General features: G+C 40.7%; 1 protein-coding gene across 8 annotated transcripts in view; it reads right to left on the reverse strand.

Moving 5' to 3' along the window:
* Window positions 1-1,119: 1,119 nt before the first annotated feature.
* Window positions 1,120-20,006, reverse strand: part of golga2 (golgin A2) — a 33,125-nt gene continuing 14,238 nt past the window's right edge. For 7 of the 8 annotated variants that reach the window (XM_017724297.2, XM_017724296.2, XM_017724301.2 and 4 more), the window contains 21 exons: window positions 17,424-17,504; window positions 15,376-15,414; window positions 14,882-14,944; window positions 13,282-13,375; window positions 12,684-12,790; window positions 12,486-12,544; window positions 12,004-12,145; window positions 10,719-10,808; window positions 9,779-9,886; window positions 8,481-8,568; window positions 7,914-8,047; window positions 7,061-7,279; window positions 6,217-6,330; window positions 5,789-6,013; window positions 4,464-4,563; window positions 4,288-4,376; window positions 4,022-4,178; window positions 3,731-3,898; window positions 3,531-3,637; window positions 3,219-3,387; window positions 1,120-2,699 (listed from right to left, as the gene is read on the reverse strand). In XM_017724297.2, the coding sequence (XP_017579786.2) occupies window positions 2,428-2,699; window positions 3,219-3,387; window positions 3,531-3,637; window positions 3,731-3,898; window positions 4,022-4,178; window positions 4,288-4,376; window positions 4,464-4,563; window positions 5,789-6,013; window positions 6,217-6,330; window positions 7,061-7,279; window positions 7,914-8,047; window positions 8,481-8,568; window positions 9,779-9,886; window positions 10,719-10,808; window positions 12,004-12,145; window positions 12,486-12,544; window positions 12,684-12,790; window positions 13,282-13,375; window positions 14,882-14,944; window positions 15,376-15,414; window positions 17,424-17,504 (2,625 nt within the window). In that variant the 3' untranslated portion in view covers window positions 1,120-2,427. The remainder of the gene's footprint in view (window positions 2,700-3,218; window positions 3,388-3,530; window positions 3,638-3,730; window positions 3,899-4,021; window positions 4,179-4,287; window positions 4,377-4,463; window positions 4,564-5,788; window positions 6,014-6,216; window positions 6,331-7,060; window positions 7,280-7,913; window positions 8,048-8,480; window positions 8,569-9,778; window positions 9,887-10,718; window positions 10,809-12,003; window positions 12,146-12,485; window positions 12,545-12,683; window positions 12,791-13,281; window positions 13,376-14,881; window positions 14,945-15,375; window positions 15,415-17,423; window positions 17,505-20,006) is intronic. The other variant, XM_037533395.1, reaches the window with a different exon arrangement.

Genomic DNA, 20,006 nt, shown 5'->3' on the forward strand with positions numbered 1-20,006 from the left:
TCGGTTTAAGGAATACTCCATCGTTTTTGAATCCGATCTGTAAGACTGCGTTCACATTACAAGCCTCGTTGCTCAAATCCGACGGTTCTCACTCGTTTAGGTGATATAAATCAGTCATTAATGTGACGAACCGTCCTGAACTGACCCTCATGAGCTCCTCCCACTCAGTAACGTCACACGACTGAATCACTGCATCATCAGTACAAACTAACGAGCAGAACGAGCTTCGCTGAGAAGATCATTAACTCTGATCAGCTCTCCGCTTCGTTATTAGAGCCAGACGGAGGAGGAAAAGGTGAGATGAGCTGCTTTTCCACCGTTTACAGGCTTTAACGTCTGTTCGGTGCTGCTGCCATGGTAACGCTGAATGATGGTGCACATAAAAGTCAATGTTAAGCTGCTTAAGCACCTGCACATTGGCTTCTGTTAGAAGTATTAGGGATGCACCAATATGGGAGTTGTGGCCTGATGCCAATATCTGATATTTTTAATGTGCATATGTGCCGATGTTGCTATATAAACATTTACAAAATACTGAAATTGGGACTGAATCTACCTGGATTAGCCTCAGAGAGACACATAACGTTTATTTCTATGGAGATTCAAGCGCAGTCAAATGAACAAAATGCAGGTTTTTAAGCAGAGCAACCATGTGACACCTAAAATTTCTGCTCATCCAGAGTACAATAAATATGTAATCAAATATCAGACTGGAATACCAGTCAAACGTAAACATCTAGTGATATATAGCATCTATGCACCACCAACGATTTCCAGCTCTCGTGACTGACAACCAAGCTGGACAATTAAAACGTCCAAAACACGCGTTCTCACCTTTAAGATGCACAAAAGAGGACATCTATGACTCAGAATCTGCCTACTGCGTAATGTTAGTCCATGTCCTGATTAGCCCGGATATGCTGTCTGGCTTGAGAGCATTTTGTAGCAGCTTAAAGCTTAAACACTACGTTTTTACCTGTTACAGCCGTTATTTTAACAAGGCATACCTACAGTAACAGTAGCCTTCAGACCACTTCACATGGTTAAACTTTAGCCCTTTTGTTATTTGAACAAATTTAAGAAGTGATTTATAAGCTGTAAACAAACCAGAGGAACCAGTTAGCTTACAAGTTTCTGCCCATAAAGCATGTTTATTTTCTTCGGTGTAAGCAGACAAGGCAGGCAATGAGATGTTAACACATAACCTGCCATGCTGAACCAGGTGCCACAAATTCAATTAAGACCATCCTCGGTTTGTCAGTGTTTGTTTGTTTTTCCTCCACATTTATCCCCCACCCTGAACCCCCCCGTCCCATCCCATGATAGTAGCATCAATCGCTGTGGCTAAGGGGCGCAAAAGGACAATGCTGCATTACACAAGCCTGAGATCTTCATGCATCACGTATCAAGTATGTTTCCAGTAAAAGGGCTTTCTGTTCTTTTCCAACTATAGCGAGATGTGCTAAAATGGCTTTCCATGATAATTTATCTCGTGCCACAAATGCGGTTGACAGACCAGGTTGAAAAACGCTGGCATATTCCTTTGAGGTTGTTTCTGAAGGCTTTGGACAGAGACGCCTGACGTATATGGAGTAATAACTCTAATGCCTGTCCTTTCAGCTCAGATTTACTTTTGCTCTCCATTATTCTTTACAACTTGCTAGAGTCTACAGAGTCTGTGCTTACCTTACAATTTCATGAATCACTCCTTCAAACTCAATGCTCTTTTTTAAATATAAGATTCATACACTTCATGACCTCCACATAGATCTGAGATGCTTTTAATAGAGCCCTAAAGCTAGATCAAACTTTCCTCATCTCCAGCAAATGTGCACATTTCAACATTTTCAATATGACCTCAAAAACGTCCTGCTCTCTTCATCTAACAGACACATACCGATCCTAATACTTCAGATAAACAAAAAAAAAAAAGAGCTAGCTGGGAAGTTAATGGCCCTTTGTGTATATAGAGGGATCTGACTTACATACCCAAGCCAATTAATAACGTTTCGCCAGTGGACAGATGACTTTTCTATTGCACCTATTGTCAAGAGGATGGAAACTGTAGAGAGGAAAGCGCATGTAGGAATATCAATGACCAGCACAGCACCTAAGCCTCAGGAATATGTATGAAATATTCTTCTTGTATTATGATAAGATGCCCACATCAACTAGGGCTAAGAGCATGGGAAGGAACAGAAATAAAGAAGGGTTCATGCCCACCACCAAACAGAGGAAATAAGAGGTGAATGAAAAGGAACGCACACATACGTACACTCTCACAGTCCAACTCCAGTCACTGCGTGTCTGTATTAGAAAAGCTTCCACAACAGACTGGAGAGAAGAAAAGCAGGGAATTTTGGGCCCATCCGAGAGCCACGGAGAAAAGGAGGGAGAGACATGAAGGGAGGTGGGACATGGTGTACTTTAGACCACCATGATTTTGACTTCGTCGTTCTCATCGGGTCTGTAGAAGAAGGGGATGCAGGGCTTCTCTCCCAGGAAGGGAGCAGGACGGGCCTGAGGGTTTTGGATCTCCTGGAGGAGCTGCATGATCTGTCGGGCCGTGCCGTCCTCCCTGGGTCTAAGCGATGGGCCTACAGGGGGCTCCGTTCCCTCAGAAGGGGCCATGCCCCCCAACTCTGTCCTGGCCTGTGAGTCTGGAGCCAAATCTACAGCTGTGCTCATGTCCATAGAAGCTAGAGGGAGAGAGAAACAATCAAGACAGAGGAAATAATAACTTCCAGGAATTTTGTTATTTGTCTACATCAGCTTCATAGTCTGAGTAGTGTTTAAATGGTTTATCTGATGTGTGGTGAATGTGCATGTGGACCCAACCATCATGCAGGACTGATTATAATGAGATAAAAATTCCATTAGTTGATATCAGCTGATATAATATCACAATAGAGGGAATGCCGTAAGATAATAAGGAGTTTAGGTGACAAAGGTGGCAGGGACAGCTACAACGGCTGGACTTGGCATTGGCACTTTAATTTAGCCCAAGACTAGGCCTAATCCATGTCTAGCAAACCAGTACGGTATGTTCGTTTATTGTCCAAATTAACATTTGTGTGAGCATTTTGGATGATTCATCTGCTTTAACCTCTGATGCCAATAAATCCTTAACATATTAGTTCCTTAACACAGACTAATTTTAGCAACCAAACGACTTACTGGCTGGACTCTAGTTTGTATTTGCTTGTGGGCACGCATACCTGAGCTATCCACAGCATTCAGCTCCATTCGCCTCTCTGCTGGTTGGACAAAGTCCTCTTCAGCATGAAGAAAGTCCGGATTATGGATAGCACTCATGTACCGAGTATACCACTCATTCCTCTCCCCAACCAAACGCATCACCAGGTCCTGCAGCTCTGCCAACTTCGCCTACAAATGTTACAGGTGATAGAACAAGCTTCACCTTTGAGCTGGTTTTAGATTCATTTCTTGTATTACTACATCAAAAACAATGAGCTCAACTACGGATCACGGTTTCATAAAAGTCCGGTAACATTAAATAATAACAGTACCTTCATCTCCTCCTTGTCTTTGGCCAGCATGTTGATATACTGCTCCTTCTCTAGATGCTTCTGCTTCATAATGGCTCTCTGGTTTTGATAGAGAGCAATGTATTCACCTGAAGGCAGCGATGGAGGAAAAAAATTAATAGAAAGCAGACTTATATATGCATATCTCAACCTTAGAAATAAAACAATTTTTAAATCCTCACCGATGGTATCAGTCTCTCCAGACAGCTGAATGCAGCGGTGCTCCAGTTCATCCACTCTCTCTTTCAGGTCCGCCTTCTCTTGCATCAGTGCTGTGAAACGGTCCTGGAGTCTCTCCATGGCAAAATGCTGTGCCTCATGGACCTCAACTGGTACACCATCAGAGTTCCCTACATACAAATTTCTAGTCAGACAAATATACCTCACCCCTCCATAATGTCAAATCATTCAAATGAAGAGCTCCACTAAATATGAATTGTGGTGTTCCCCAAGGCTCTATGCAGGGTCCTTACCCATTTCTGAACATGTGCTATGGTGATGGTGCTCATGGCTCATAGCAGCCACCTGCTGTAGGGCAGCCTGGTGCAGCCTCCTCTCTTCTTCCAATCTGCGCATAACTTCATCTCTCTCTCCTTCCAGATGGGACAGAGCAGAGTGCAAGAACTCCTCCTGTTGCAGTAGCGACAATTGCTTATGTTCATTACATTCAAAAAAGACATAAGAAATGTTTATGCACACAACATCTGGAAATTTAGATGTGACAAAATGATAGTCTTACCATCTCCTCTCTGCTTTCAAAATCCTCTGGAATGGCTATAGATGACTTCTGAAAGCTTTCTGGAAGTGAATGGCTTTCCACTCCATCACCTTGACAAACAGTAAGGACCCAGTCAGTATTATAAAAGGTTACATACTTCAAAATGCTGATCAGTGCCTGAACTCTGAGCGACTAACCTTGATCCCTGAGTGATATATTCAAAGCAGAGCTGTTCAGAAGCTCCTGAACTTCAGTTTTGAGCTGCTCATTGTCCTTGACCAGTTGATCAAGCCTCTCCTGCAAATGACATGGTTTAAAGCGGAGATCTTTAAATGAAATTCAATAAGGCCCAGTTACAGAAAACGTCCTCAAGCAAAGGTCCAGAACATCATAACGTCTAACTTGCATCATGATTCAGTGCCATATAGTGTTTACTGAAGTAGCCTAGAAGGAATATCAGCATCTTATGTTGTTGACAACTGAACGTCAAAGCAAATAAAGTACAATTCAGTGATATTTCAAAAATATCGTCAGTCTTCTCTTTTTAGATCACGCCACGTGAAATAACTTCCCTCTGACTCACTTTCTCCAACTGCCTGTCTCGCCTCGTTCCTCCCCTGTGTGCGCATAACTCACTTGAGTCTCAGACCTCATCGTAATGCACAGGTCTGATTGGCTGAGTAGCATCACGTGATATTCACAACGCATGCTATTAGTCTCCGAGTTTCGCAGGTTATTGAACTGGTACCGTAAGGACTAGAAATTAATGACTGATTAAAATAGCACCACCCAGTTTTTCAGTCATAGGATAGCGTTGGGGTCCAGACTCGGACCGCAGTCCACCTATTAGTGACCTCTGCTTTAAAGAATATCAAACATTATATAGGTTCTTATACCTGAAGTGCTTTATATATCTGAAATATATATACACTCACCGGCCAACTTATTAGGTACACCTGTTCAATTACTTGTTAATACAAATAGCTAATCAGCCAATCGCATGGCTGCAGCTCAGTGCATTCAGGCATGTAGAGGTGGTCAAGACAACCTGCTGAAGTGCAGGCTGAGCATCAGAACGGGGAAGAAAGGGGATTTAAGGGACTTTGAATGTGGCGTGGTTGTTGGTGCCAGACGGGCTGGTCTGAGTATTTCAGAAACTGCTGATCTACTGGGATTTTCACACACAACCATCTCTAGGGTTTACAGAGAACGGTCCGAAAAAGAGGAAATATCCAGTGAGCGGTCAGTTGTGTGGACGAAAATGCCTGGTTGATGTGAGAGGTCAGAGGAGAATGGGCAGACTGGTTCCAGATGATAGAAAGGCAACAGGAACTCAAATAACCAACCAACATCTCTGAGGAACGTTTCCAACACCTTGTTGAAAGTATAAAAATTGAGGCAGTTCATATATATTTTTTTTTTGTCATTTTTTTGGACCTAAAAATACCACAGAAACAATTATTTAAACCACTACTCTCAACTACTACTCATAATAATTAAAGTCCACTATTGTGTGGCTGACCTGGGCCTCCTGCAGTTGCAACTGGCTCTGCTCAAGCTGCACTTTGCCCTGCACCTCGTCATGCTGTAGCCGGTCCATGAGCTGTGTCTGCTGTAGAAACTGCTTGTGAAGATGTTCCCGCTCTGTGGCTAACTGCTGATAGCCAGCCGAGTACTGTTGCAGGTGGGCTAGATACTGATCTCGCTGCTCCTGGACGGATGAACACTCCTGCGTTCGCTCCAGTAGCTGCAGAAGGAGGGAGCATTCAGTTACAAAGGAGAGGAAGACATCTGGAAACTTTCAGAATGAAAACTGTTACTTTGGAAAGAAGAATTATTTCCTTTGAGAATTCATTAAGCTGTTTTTGTGAATCTAAACTGGGCAAGTAGCGAGTGATGGGTAGTATGAGTAGGTGAAAATACCGAGAGGGTATGCCAGGAGGCTCTTACCTGTTCTTTGGCATTGTGAAGGTTCTCCTGCAGCTGGCCCATCTTGCGGGCTATCTCCTTTTTTATATGCTGCTCAGACTGCAGCGCACTAGTGAGCTCCATGTTCTCATTGGTCTACAAAAAAGTAAGGGCAGGAGGTCACAGTCAGTTGAGCAGGAAAGGTAGCTTGAACATAATAATACATGAATGTGTGCATGCAAGGGATGGGTCTGGACATTTGCAGATATAGGACTCTTTAGTATTTACTTAGTATACTCCTTGTAATTGTAGAACTACAAAGTGCAGCTATATGGTAACATACTATAAAGGTAGAGCAGACAAAATGGACAATGAGCATAGAAACAAGGAGGTGGTCATGATTTTATGTCTGATTGGTGTATTTCTTTTATACTGTCAGGACTGTCACTGACAGTAAAACCTTATTTGATTTATCCAGGCAGGTTATTATGAAATGCAGTAGGTAACATTAATGATACAGTTGGAAATGTTTTGATGTAGTTAGTTCTGTGTCTAACCAAACATGTTCTGGATCTCTCATGAGGGTGAAAAGATATTTTCTATATTATCAATACTGGATTCTTATGAACATGTAAAAACCCAAATGGTCTGATGATTGAACACAAAGAAGAGCCACAGAGGCCACAGGCGCTGCATTTTCATTGGTCAAAATGCAAAATGTTTCGGGCCAGACCATCAAACCATGTGTGCTTTTGTTTTTTAATTCAAAACAACACGTTTCCTTGCCATTTGTTCAAAAATGGGACAGACAAATAGCAAAAACAGTTGAAATGCCTTATCCCTGAAGAAACACTCACTACTTTCCAAGACAGAAATACATGCTCACCAACTTGACGAAGCCATTTTGCAGCTCGGCCAGCTGGTCTTTGAGCTCTCGGTTCTGAGTCAGGGCTCGGCTGATGGTGGCCTTGTCACTCTGAACGTCCTCCAGGATGCGCAGCTTATCTTGAGCCTCCTCGGACGCCCGGTCTGCCTGCCTCTCTAGCTCCTCTAGCCGGGTCTCCTGCTCTTGCACAAGCCGGCTCAGCTGCTCATTATCCCGCACCTGTAATACGAGAGCAGGTGGCACTAGCCTGGGCAACAGAGAGCGAGAACCTGGCCTGATAAAAATAAACAAATAAACAAACTTCCACTCTATTTTCTTAGTTTTATCAAACAAGCCACACGGAATTTGGAAAAAAAAAATTCCAGAAATACTTTTTTCACTGATTCTCTATCAAAGACACATACTGCACCATTCAGCTTGTGTCAACCCAGGAGCTAGTTTTCTTCAAGAGATATAAGAAGCACTAAAGCTACACAATCTATTGTTTGTTAATAGTAATTATAATATTCGCCTGTATATCATCACTAAGCTCACAATCTTCGATGTGCAAATGAGCCCCCAATGAATCAAGGTGTCCTGCAGTTAAGGTGTGCTGCCAGTCAGTTTCACGTGAGTGTTTCTCATTCATGTAGTCCAACAAAAGTACATTATTTTGGTCAAAATAAGGCAGGCCAGCATTTAACCACAGCACATTACTAACTCAAAATACTGCCAAGCATATTGCAATCATAAGATGCAGCAATATAAACACAGCACTGTTACTGTTATTCTGTCCATATCATGGACCCTACAGTGCAGAAAGTGTACAAAAATGCAGGTAACTAGGTCTAATTTGTGGGTAGGAGGTGCTAACCTGTGCTTGGTACTGCAGGCTGAGTGCCTCCCGCTCCTCCTGCAGACTGCAGAGATTCTCCTCCAGGATCAGTTCTCTTTCAGACGGCCCTGAAGACTGAGATACTGCCTGGGTCTCCTGCTCCTGAGACAGAGCTGAGGGTGAGAGAGACATGGACAAAGTCGGTTACTACTCACATGAAGCATTATTTGTTCTTAGATATGTCAGTATTAATATCTTAGTCTTGTTATTCTGTTATTAATCTCAAGACCTATTATTCGGTAATTACTAATAAACATCAGGTAAGAATAAAACTACCACGCATGTTATGCAGTTGCCACAGTCCCACATTCATGCCCTAGAACGCGTGTGGTTTAAACCGACTTTAAGGCAAAAGTAAACTACAGTTTACATAAGCTGATCATAAGCCAGTTATGGAGGGAATGATTAGTGGTATAGCTATTCGGTACTAATTTGATGAGGCAATATGAAAGTATTGTAAATCAAGTAATGAACACAATGCCTAAATAAGAGGGATTACACATAATAGCATGGCGAGTGAGTGAAGAACAGAAGTATTAAGAAGACCTGCAGCGTTCTTCAGCTCCATGATCTGCTCTTGTAGTTCTTGAATCTGAGCAGCGCTCCTGTCCCTCTCCTCTGACATCAGTGACACCTGTTGACCACAGCCAGAGTCAGTCACTTAGTACAACACCTTGATGTGTAAATTTTCAAGATAATTTTTTTACTACATAAGCAGGACATTTTAACACTTGACAGACACGAGAGAAAAGTCCTCAAAAAGTACAAGACAGCTAAACGTTGATCAGTTGGGGTCTCTGGTTTAATATTAACATTTAATATTAATGTTTATCTGCTGGAAAAAAAATGGATCATACCCAAGGTATATCTAGATTCAGAAGCTAAAGCTCTACCTGATGTACCTACTGCTACCCATCCTTGGCTTATATACTATATTAAGCCTGTTTTTGTTTTTTACAATAAACTGATCATATAATAAAATTACATATTCAAGAATTTTACCTTCAGGTAATAAACTATTTCACTTTCCATTCTGAAATATGTAACTCCAACCATAAGTGTATGCCTGTTTGTGTGGAATTTCTCATGCTTGAGAATGCAGAAAAAATTTTATATGGAAAAAAAAAATATTTTTTGAATATCACTAATCTGAATTATTATGAAGAAAATTTATTATCTGTACATTTCACAAAATAAACATTAAAATACACTGACTTTTTACACAGTTCAAATGACAACTTGTTCCACTTCTTGAGATACTACTGTAATACATTTTGGAAGTATTATGTTGTTTCAAAATGCACTACAATACTTGTGGGTTTTACAGCACCAGTGCTACCTGCTCAAAAAGTTGCCATACAGTCCTGCACAAATGGAAGGAAATCTCCAATCTCCAAAAAGGAAACTTCACAGGAGAAGAAAAAACAACTGTTCTATAACTAATAACTTGTACTGGAAGTTAATGTAACACAACTCTTAAGTTCAAGCTCAAAAGATAACCAGAGCTTTCAACTCACACCAAAACAGAAGAAAAGTTTGGGCACCTCCTGTCAAATGAGATGCTTTGTTGATTTTCCGAGTGAAAATAAAAGTTTTTCTCTGCAGAAACTTTTCTCTACACTTCTGAACATTCTGCATTTTACTGTACAGTTACTGTTTATTTGGTAAAATAAAAACCAATAGCAAATTTTAAACTTTACCCCCCCGCCCCCCCACAATATGTAACACTAGTAATAGTTTCTTCCTTGTAGAGAATGTATGAACTTGTGTTCACGTTCAAAATCAAAATGCATCTCATTTGACCAGGGCTATTCAAAAGGTATGAAAACATGCTGCGTGTGCACCTGAGAGAGAAGCTGCTCTGTCTTGTCCTTCCACACTCGGCCCTCCTCTTGAATCTGTTCTGCATACTGGTCTCGCTCTCTCTGCAGCTGTGCTATTGACTCCATGAGCTACAACACACAGCAAGCACACATCACAGTTTTGTCTAACTGCTTACACTGGAAGACTTAGAATAAGACTTTTGAAAGCCTGAAGTGCAACACTCTCACATCTAAAGACAAGGTCACAGGTTTCAGTCACAAGGTATGACTGGGGATCTTGCAGCATCACTATTTGCAATACTGCAACTAGATTTCTGAGATTAGTCCCCTTCATGCACCTGGTGGAACGGTTACAAGCAGATAAACACTCTACAGTGGTACAGATGGGAAGACACGTTGGCTGGGCATGTAAAGATCTGGGGCTCAGCCAGGTTCACAGGCAGATCACCACCCAGAATCTTTCTGATTAACCTGTAAAATGTGCAGGTACTTGTTTACGTAAAGATTTACACATCATCAACAAAACATGCAGTGAATTAGTGTGGATCAGGTGTTATGAACTAAACCACAACAAAACAAGAAACCACTGTAACAGGAAACAAAGAAAAATGATGATTCCTTAATTTTGCCTTTTTTTTTTTAAACAGAGATTTCAGGCACTCACACATACATTTTTTCTATTCTCGTCACTATTTGTATGAGCCAAGACTAAAAACTTACAATAATATTAAAACACGGTTGATTTTGTCGCAGCAACAAGACAAGAAAAAGACTAACCTTAGCCAGCCATCCTGACCACCTCACACTTAACGATCAAACGACACGAGTGCCACGCAATCTAGCAAGACCCTCATGATTTTATTCCAACATTGGAAACTGATTGAAAATCTTTTGGTGTAAGGCCGGCATATCACAGACAAACAAACCTCACTCACACATTACTAACTCTACATACACACACCTGGGCTGTATGAACCTCAAGTTGATGCTTCTCTTCCAGGAGGAGCTGAAGCTGCTGGTGCTCAGAGGAAGGATCTGACTGATTGGAGAACTAGATAAAAGGGAGAAATTTACAAATAAGAAAAAAGGGAAAAAAATGCATATTAATGTCTACTAAAAATTGTACATGCACATCTACTTTGGTGAAAACAATAACTGTAGGGATGGACACTGAACAGAATTCAAATGTCTCAAGAAGAAAATAAAAGCACAAAGGCAGGGGTAGACACTGCCTACTGCCCACAACACTTCAAATTATGGCTACTATTATGTGCTTGTGGTCCAAGCGGCCACTTACCACAGATTTATTGCATTCTCTTTCCCTTGTTTGGTCAGACACAGAAATACTCACACAAATCAGATTTTCTCATAATTCTTTAACTGTAACTGCTATGATAGCAAGTGACCACGGTAGTCCCGCCTGCTGTCACAGATGCTGCTACATTGGAAAAAAGTTAAATAAACTGGCATTATACTGAGAGACTTTCATGCTGTAGCTAAAGGCTTCGCCACAGCCTTATTGCTCATTGCTCAAATTAGATTTTTTGCTCAAATCCGATCTCTGACATGATTGTTCTCACTCGTTTAGGTGATATAAATCTGTCATCAATGTGATGAACCGGCTCCTGAAATGACCCTCATGAGCTCGTCCTCCTCAGTGACGTCACGTGACTGAATCACTGCATCATCAGCACAAACTAACGAGCAGAACGAGCTTCGCTGAGAAGATCATTAACTCTGATCAGCTCTCAGCTTCATTATTAGAGCCAGACGGAGGAGGAAAAGGTGAGATGAGCTGCTTTTCCACCGTTTACAGGCTTTAACGGTGCTATTGGGCGCTGTTGTCATGGTAACGCTGAATGATGGTGCGCGCGCAGTGGAAAAAAAAAGCAAACAAATTTCGATCTGAGCGTCACATTCAGGTCACATGGCCATGAATCGGATACGTATCCGATCTAGGACCACACAGAAAAGTGGTTCAGGTCGGATTTGAAAAGATCAGATGCGTGTCCACACAGCCCTGAAAGCATCATGACCTGAATTGTGCCACTTTAGCCTGGTAACGTGAAAGTAGCCTTAGCCAAGGGCGGACCAGATCAATCCAAGATTCACTGGCTGCCCGTCCAAATGTTTAGACTTGTCTACCCCTGAACACAAGATTGACCATTTGTACAGCTGATACACTGGCATACTGGGGCAAAGAGGAAAAGTCATACTGAGTTTAACAGAATCTGCTGGTTTCTCACTTGTTGCAGCATAACATCTGCCATTTCCAGTCGTTTGCGGAGGTCGTCCAGCTCCAGACTCAAGGTGCTGTTCTCATTCATTTTCAGCTTGAGCTGCTCAGCCAACTCGGAGCTCTGCTGCTTCATCTCCTCACTTACATTACTGAAGGAGGACGGGAGAGTAAGACAGAAGAACGAAGAGAACAGAAGAGAAAGAAACAGAGCAATAAAGAAAGAAAGAGGGCAAGACAGACGAAGAAACAGAAACAGAAAGAGAAAGTGAATGAACACAGGGTTACTGATGCAAAGCGCTGCTCTTACAAAGCACCAAAAAGCTTTATGACTTCTAATTTGGCGCCCACTTGTGGAGAATGTTTAGCCTGCTAAATGCAAATGAGGGAGTTACAATCAAGCTCTATTAGGAACTGTAAAAGGACACGCAAGTGATGGAAATAAGAAGCTGAGAAAAGCAAAGAAAAAAAAAAAAACAGATAAACCCTTACTTCAATCTGAAGACTTCCAGTCGCAGGCCGTCCCGCTCCTTCTCCAGATCTTTATTCTGCTACTCAAGAAAACATAAAAACAAAAGAAACAGGTTTGCTTCAGATTTACCAACCGGAGTCAGACCCTGTGCTTATATCAGGGATGCTCTAAAACCGAGTAAATGAACCATGGAAGTGGTTTGTTTCTTCATTCTGTACCTTCTCAAACTGTTTTTGCTGCGTAGACACAGTGGATAAAGTTCTCTCAAGCTCAGATACTCTCTGTTTGCTGGACTGCAGACGATTATTCAGCTCCTCTGCTTCTCCTGGGAATTAACAGCCACATGTTCCCAAGTCAATTCATATAAAAATAACATCTGACTCCAAAATAAGTCGGATATTTCTGACCTACGCAGTAAGCAATCTGCGAATCACTCTCCCTACACTGCAACAACCCATCTTAGCCATTGTGCAGTCTACAAAAGCCACAGAGGCTCTTAAAGGAACAGTACAGTGAAAAATCCAAGTCACATAATGCTCCACTCACCCCATATCGATCCGTCAAGACACGTTTAGAGTCCAAATGATCAAATTTCAGCTTCTTTAATAAACACTAGACATTAACAGTCTTGGCTGACTGACGCAGGCCGAGATCGATGCAGGCTATTTTTTTTTTTTTAACCTACAATTTGTCTTGGCTGAGCAACATCTGGGGTAAAGTGGAGCACTGCATAATTTTGACTTTTTGATGAACGATTCTTTTAAATACACACTAATTTAGCAAATATTCAACACCTGCCCACATACACAGACCTACCTGTTTTCTGCCGTGCTGCCTGCTGTGTGTACGACAAGGCAGTCTGCAGCTCAGATTTCTCAGACACCAGAATTCCAATAGTCTGGATATGGACCTGAAACATTCAGCACAGTGAGTCCGGACGCCCCCTCTCGGCACCCCAACAAATTATTCACTCCTCTTCCAATTCGGTTTCCCATACAAAGCCTTCAGCCTTTTGTTATGAATTGTGCAGCACAAATGGCCTACACTCTATAAAGGAATACAAAGTGCAGCAGTTCTGTGAAGTCAGAGACCACCCTTTTAATTTCCAAAGTTCAAGTTATTTACTTTTCAGTGTCAAAAAAAAAAAGCAGAAACATATATTTAACAGAAAACTACACAGAAGCGTCAACAACTAGATTCTTTTTTGTTTATTTTTTCAGTTTTTCAAGGATATTTGCAGGGATATTTTTCCACAACTCCAAAATTCTGTCTTTGAAGCTGGCTGCATTTCCTGTTACTCGCAATCTAAAAACACCAGCTTCTCCGTTTCATATGGTCCATTTTCTTGACTTGGTAAAGACTTTGACAGCTACACATCCTTTCAGACCCACAGCGCTGAGTTGTCTTCTCACAGTGGAAGGACGTCTGTGGACTTTTCCAGATCTGAAGCAGCTTGATTTTCTCCTCTTTCTCATAGAGGAAAGTCCTGTTTATCTCAGGGGTGTCAAACACAACTACTAAGAGGGCCATATCAATAAATCTCAAATAAATTTATTAATAAATAAATATTAAATAATTAATTTAATAAATCCAGAGTACACCTACCGGTTATTTAATTTTTAATTAACATTTTGTTATAATCTGAACTGACCATGGTTTATTTAAAATATGCCCAAAGTTCAATAACATAATACAGGGATTTGTAGTAAGCCGTGAAATATTAGATAAATACTTAAAATATTAAAAGTTTAAATGTGCCCAGCAGCTCGGACTTTTAAACCTACCTATTTGCTCGAACTGGGCACTGGGCATCCTTTCTTTGCTGCAAGCTCATCAAAGCTTGGGCTCAATTTCTGAGCAGCTGAGCTGACGGTAAGTGTTCATACTGGCTGAACTGCAGTCGTTTGGTGATATGACTGGTGTGCAACTGTGTAGAACTGAGGTGTCACCGCTGTCTCACTGATTGCTGCTGGAGTGCACATTACACTGCAGTGCATAATAAAACGAGCTAATATTAACAGAAAACTTTAATACTTTTGCAGGCCGGATATGATTGCGTCACAGGTCTTATCTGGCCTGCTGGCCTCGTGTTTAACACATGGGGTTCATCTGATGGGGGCAGTGTTGGTGGTCTACAAGTTCTTGTAGGTGATTGTTAGGAGCCCCATTTTCTCTGTAACTTTTAATCAATTTAAAAAAAAAAAAAAAAAATCTCCTGTTTTTTCCTTTGACTTTCTCCTTATTCATGCAAGTAGATTATCTTGTATCTAATCTCAGAAATATCTCATGAAAAATGAATAGCTTGGACATTTTGACAGGAAATTAAGGAAATGGAAGGCAGTCACTGTAGATATTATTAGTTATGTCCAAGGCTGAATACAACAATCACCTAAATATGAAAAACTGTAATTCACACCTGCAGTTGCTCCCTCATAGCTCCCTGTTCCTTCGCAAACTTCTGCTCAAACTCCTTCCGCTCCTGAAAAGGGGAAAAAAGGACAATTTCTTACTTCATACCAAAAGTGTATTTGTTCTTTTTAGAGCTAACTTGCCCGTTCCTAATTAAATCTGACGTACTTCTACTGAAAGTCGACCCATTTTTCCACAAATCTGAGCTATAAACTATAAACACATGGCGTCTCCTCAGTGATCTGCTCTGTAAAAATCTTTTTTTTATTAAAATAATACAAAACGTGTACGATTTTTTGGCTTTCAGCAGTAAATTGTAAGCGTAGAGCAATGTGTGATCATAAAACACTTCATTTTAGGGGAGATTTTACAATAAACAAAAATAAATAAATAAATAAATAAAAATAAAATTTACATTTCATGCAGTTACTGAATAATGTGCCTTACGATTTGGTCACGTAAATTCAGATGGAAAAACCAAAACATACCACGCTCACTTACCTTCTGCAGCTGGTCCGACAGCTCTTGCGACTGCTTCGTCTACACACACAAAACACAACACCTGTTAGCATGAAAAGCTGTTAAAACAGGTTCAGGTTAAGACCAGCAACAGATCGAAGGTGGGCTTTGGCAGCTGACCAGGACACCTCCAGTATGTTGAAACGATATGAGCAGACAGGGGGATTAGTAAGGATTAACCGTAAGGACAAGCAAAGAGACAAGTTTTTAAGTCCATTCTGCAACAGCACGAGTCCAGATCTCCTGGATTTGCCAGCCTGACAAGCAAGCCAGTCAAACGGGATGCGTTTTAGATTTGTTAATGGAAAGTGACGCACTGAGCTGCATTAACTCAGGAAAAATGAGCACAAAACAAAAGATAAAAACAGAAAAATAACACAAAAGTGCAACGGCAATGTGTGGCCAGGCTTGTCAGCTACTTTACCAAGCTGATAGCTGGAGCTGAATTGGTCTGAGTGTGCTGAGTGTGTACACATGCAGCTACAGCAGCAGTCATGACAGCAGTGGCACAGCCAGGACTTCGTTTTGGTGGGCCTAGTTACAGCACAAGGGGGCCGTTTAAGAAGCTTTTTGCTCCAGAAACACTCCTATAATGCACATAAACACAACCATCAACTAGACTATGTTACTGCAGCTGCCACAACCAGGAGATAAACACAACTGACTTTGCATTTAAGAGCCTGTTTACTAGAGACGAACGACTACAGTGTCATTTTCAAACTGCGAGAGCTGCAATTTCAATCATATCCCACTATAATTCAGCATTCAGCCTTATATTTTTCCTTCTTCTTATTTTTCTTTCCACTTCACACTTCATGTACTAAAAATAGCCATAATTCAATTTACATAGCCATTTAGCTCTTCATCTTAGAATTAAAGGCTGTAGACAAATGATCTGATTGTCTGCACTGTACTGTGCCTCAGTTAAAAAGCACATACTACTTCAGTAGCTACATTTACAAGCAGCCTAATAATCCGTTAATAATCTGACTAATAGTTCAATTGGAATAGAATACGTCCATGTAAGCATTCGGAATGCAATTTCTATCCGACTGATCAAGGTGGGTAATCCGGTTTGGGCATATTTTAAATAAACCATGGTCGGTTTGGTTTATAGCAAAATGTTAATTAAAAAACCCGTAGGTGTCCTCTGGATTTATTAAATTAATTATGTAATATGTATTTATTAATAAATTTATTTTAGATTTATTGATATGGCCCTCTTAGTAGTTGTGTTTGACACCCCTGAGATAAACAGGACTTTCCTCTTTGAGAATGAGGAGAAAATCAAGCTGCTTCAGATCTGGAAAAGTCCACAGACGTCCTTCCACTGTGAGAAGACAACTCAGCGCGGTGGGTCTGAAAGGATGTGTAGCTGTGGAAACGCCCGAATCTGATTACATTCCCTATCGGAATGTTTAAGTACATTCTGGACGTGCAGAGCCCAAGATTTCTCACTCTGCAGTTTTTTAAAAACACTTGATTTATTTAGATTTTTCACCTGTGTCGAAGTAGAAACCTGCCTGTATGTGGTAAAAAGACGCTTCGTGGAGCATCGATCGAAGTTCAAACCACATCAACCTTCTATGCCGTGGATTCTGACGTGGAGGCATGTCATTTACAGGATTACTCACCTCATTCAATCGGATAGAAACTGTATTCTGAATAGTTGGATATTAACGGATTATTAGGCTGCATGTAAACGTGACAACATATATAACAACAAGCATACAAGAATTCAGAGCCGTCGCGAGGTCGTCTTGTATGTGTAAGTTACATGTTTTAAATATTACATTTTCAGTGGCGTCTGAGGATTTTTTTTTTTTTGAGCAGTCAGAAACATAGAGGGCGTGGCTTTAAGAGAGGCTTAAGCCATTCAGCCCCCCTGGCTACACCCCTGTATGAAAGTGCTGTAAGGAAGTATTGAAAGCTGGGTGTTGCATAGCCTGAAAAGTCATTAACAAGCAACATGGGCAAGACCCCAACAGTACACACACTACTACTAGACACACTCTTTGGGACACCCTTACCAGTGTCTCTATCTTTGCAGCGAGCTGGGAATTTGTTAGAGTGCTGGAGTCCAGAGCGGCTGCCAGCTCCTGGTTTCGAGTCTAACGTGCAGGCATGCAGAGAGAGAGAGAGAGAGAGAGAGAGAGAGAGAGAGAGAGAGAGAGAGAGAGAGAGAGAGAGAGAGAGAGAGAGAGAGAGGATGTGAAAGATTAAACAGATGGAGAAAAATGAAACAAACAAAAATTGAAACAAAACATCTCTCAGAAAAATAAAGCTATGAAAGCTATGAAGCCTAATTTCAATGATGGTACACATAATACATATAATAATGTATCTATAATGGTACATCTGTACTGTATAACTGATTACCACAGACAATAGTTTCTCTGTATTTAGCAAAGAACTGATAAACCTGTTTACTTAAAAGACAATCTTTTAGAAAATGCTAACAGGCAGGTGCTGGATCGGTGCTGAATGTCCTCTATTATAAACGCCATTTAACTCAACAGGTCTTCTGTTCATACTTCATATATTGTCAGATCAAAATCTCATAACTCCAAAATGGTAACTTTACAGAGGAAATATATAGTTTACTTTTAATGCAAGTCAATGGAACCAGAATTTTTTTCTAAGTAATTCTGGGCCGTTTCTTTTGGTCCATCCATCATGAAATTTACACACGGGGTAAAGGACAACAGGCATCTTCAAATGATGCCAAAAACTGAAAAACAAGATACGAGGTTTTGTTCTGACAGAATCGATATTTTCAACTTGAATACCTGTTATCTAAAGTGGCTGCCTGCTGCTTTCAGCTACAAGCTATTTTTGCTTTTTTATAGCATACAGTATCTAATACTGTGTCCTATACCGCATCAAAGTCAGCGCAGCCTTAATGAAGAGCTGGATGGGATTTTAGCAGGCTGAGAGAAATTTTGGGGATGTATTTTTTTTAAATATACTTGGGTGACTATTGACTTCTAGTGTTTTGTTTGTAATGTTAGCCTTGTAGTTCCAGCTCATTTACATTTACATTTATGGCATTTGGCTGACTCTCTTATCCAGAGCGACTTACAATTTGATCATTTTACACAGGTAGGCCAAGGCGGTGTTGGGAGTCTTGCCCAAGGACTCTTATTGGTATAGTGTAGGGTGGTTACCCAGGTGGGGCATTGAACCCCAGTCTACAGTGTAGAAGGCAGAGGTGTTACCCACTACACTAACCAACCACAGCTCAAAACTAAAGAAGCAAAATTTGCTTTTTTTAACCAAACCAATTCCTGGCCTTAGGTCATTTGACTAAGAAATGCTTCTGTGAGATATCCCATAAGTGACCATGTTCACTTTTACTGTCTGCTTATAAACCAAATGATTGTTCCAAAAAATATCAATATATAAAATAACAGCCTTTGCACTGCAAACTATTCACAGCCCTTCTCAACTAATAATGTGGAAGGAAGCCAGAAAGCAAATGTGGTTCAACATATTTTGGACTGTGAATGTGTCTTCAGGCTGGTGTGGGAGCCGCAAGCTTAGCGGGAGAGATCATGTGAGCGCTGGTGGTCCGGCCAGCAGCATTCCTTTATCACGCTGGCTAATAACAGAAGAACCATGTGTGTGAGCAGGGAATGAGAGAAGTGTACAAGAGTACAGTCCAGACCATACTCATCTTAAGGAATACGTACTCATCTTAAGGAATATACGTATTCATCTCACAACATATTTACCATAAAGCGAGAATGTTTATGAAAGACGAGAGAACACAGAGAAAAGTTCTGAGAGAACTCTATTGTCTTCTTCTTCTTAACAAGGTCACTAAAAAGTTCACTGTATATCACACAGTGCCATGAAAAAGCATTTCATAAGACTCTCTTTAGCCACTACTACACTGTCCTCGAAAAGCATTCAGTCTCACAAATACTGCTGAAAACCCAGAAGGGGGCAAATATTTTTTCACAGCAGTCCAGTCTTAATCATAACACCATTATTTTGAATAAAATGTTGTCTTAGACATATATATCTTAAATTAAACTCTTCAATGGACCAAAGCACTATTTGGATATTGTTTGTTTGACATAAAGAGGCTGGGCCATGTAATCATCGTATTTATGTCCTGCTGGAATCTATCATATTATTCTAATATCATAATTTCTGTGTACTTCTGAGTTCCCGTGTCAGCAAAACTTTTTTGTTTACCTAAAATAAAACAAACTGGACAAATAACCTCAGGTTATATTAGTTCCATGCAATTTTTTAAGTATGAATTCCCTAGAAATAGCATTTACTTGCATTCTCTGGGGCAACAATTAAGCTGGTATATACGTCAAATACACGGCAAACGCCAAAACATGTCAGAAACTGACAGAAAACTGACAGAAAAAACAGTTGTGTTGATTTTGAGTGCTAGATGTAAATTCCCAAGCTAATGACAATGCTGACGACACAACTCTCTTAAGACAGCAAGGTAGATGGCTGGGGTAAACTAAACTGCTATTAAATTAAATGAATCCTTTTGCCAGAAAGTTCTTCTCTAATGATTATTCTTTCAGCACAGGCGCAGCCGCAGTTTATCAATGTGATTATTAAGAAGCATCGGTTCCATATCA

Source organism: Pygocentrus nattereri, chromosome 23 (genome assembly GCF_015220715.1).
Source record: "Pygocentrus nattereri isolate fPygNat1 chromosome 23, fPygNat1.pri, whole genome shotgun sequence".
NCBI classification, from domain to species: domain Eukaryota; kingdom Metazoa; phylum Chordata; class Actinopteri; order Characiformes; family Serrasalmidae; genus Pygocentrus; species Pygocentrus nattereri.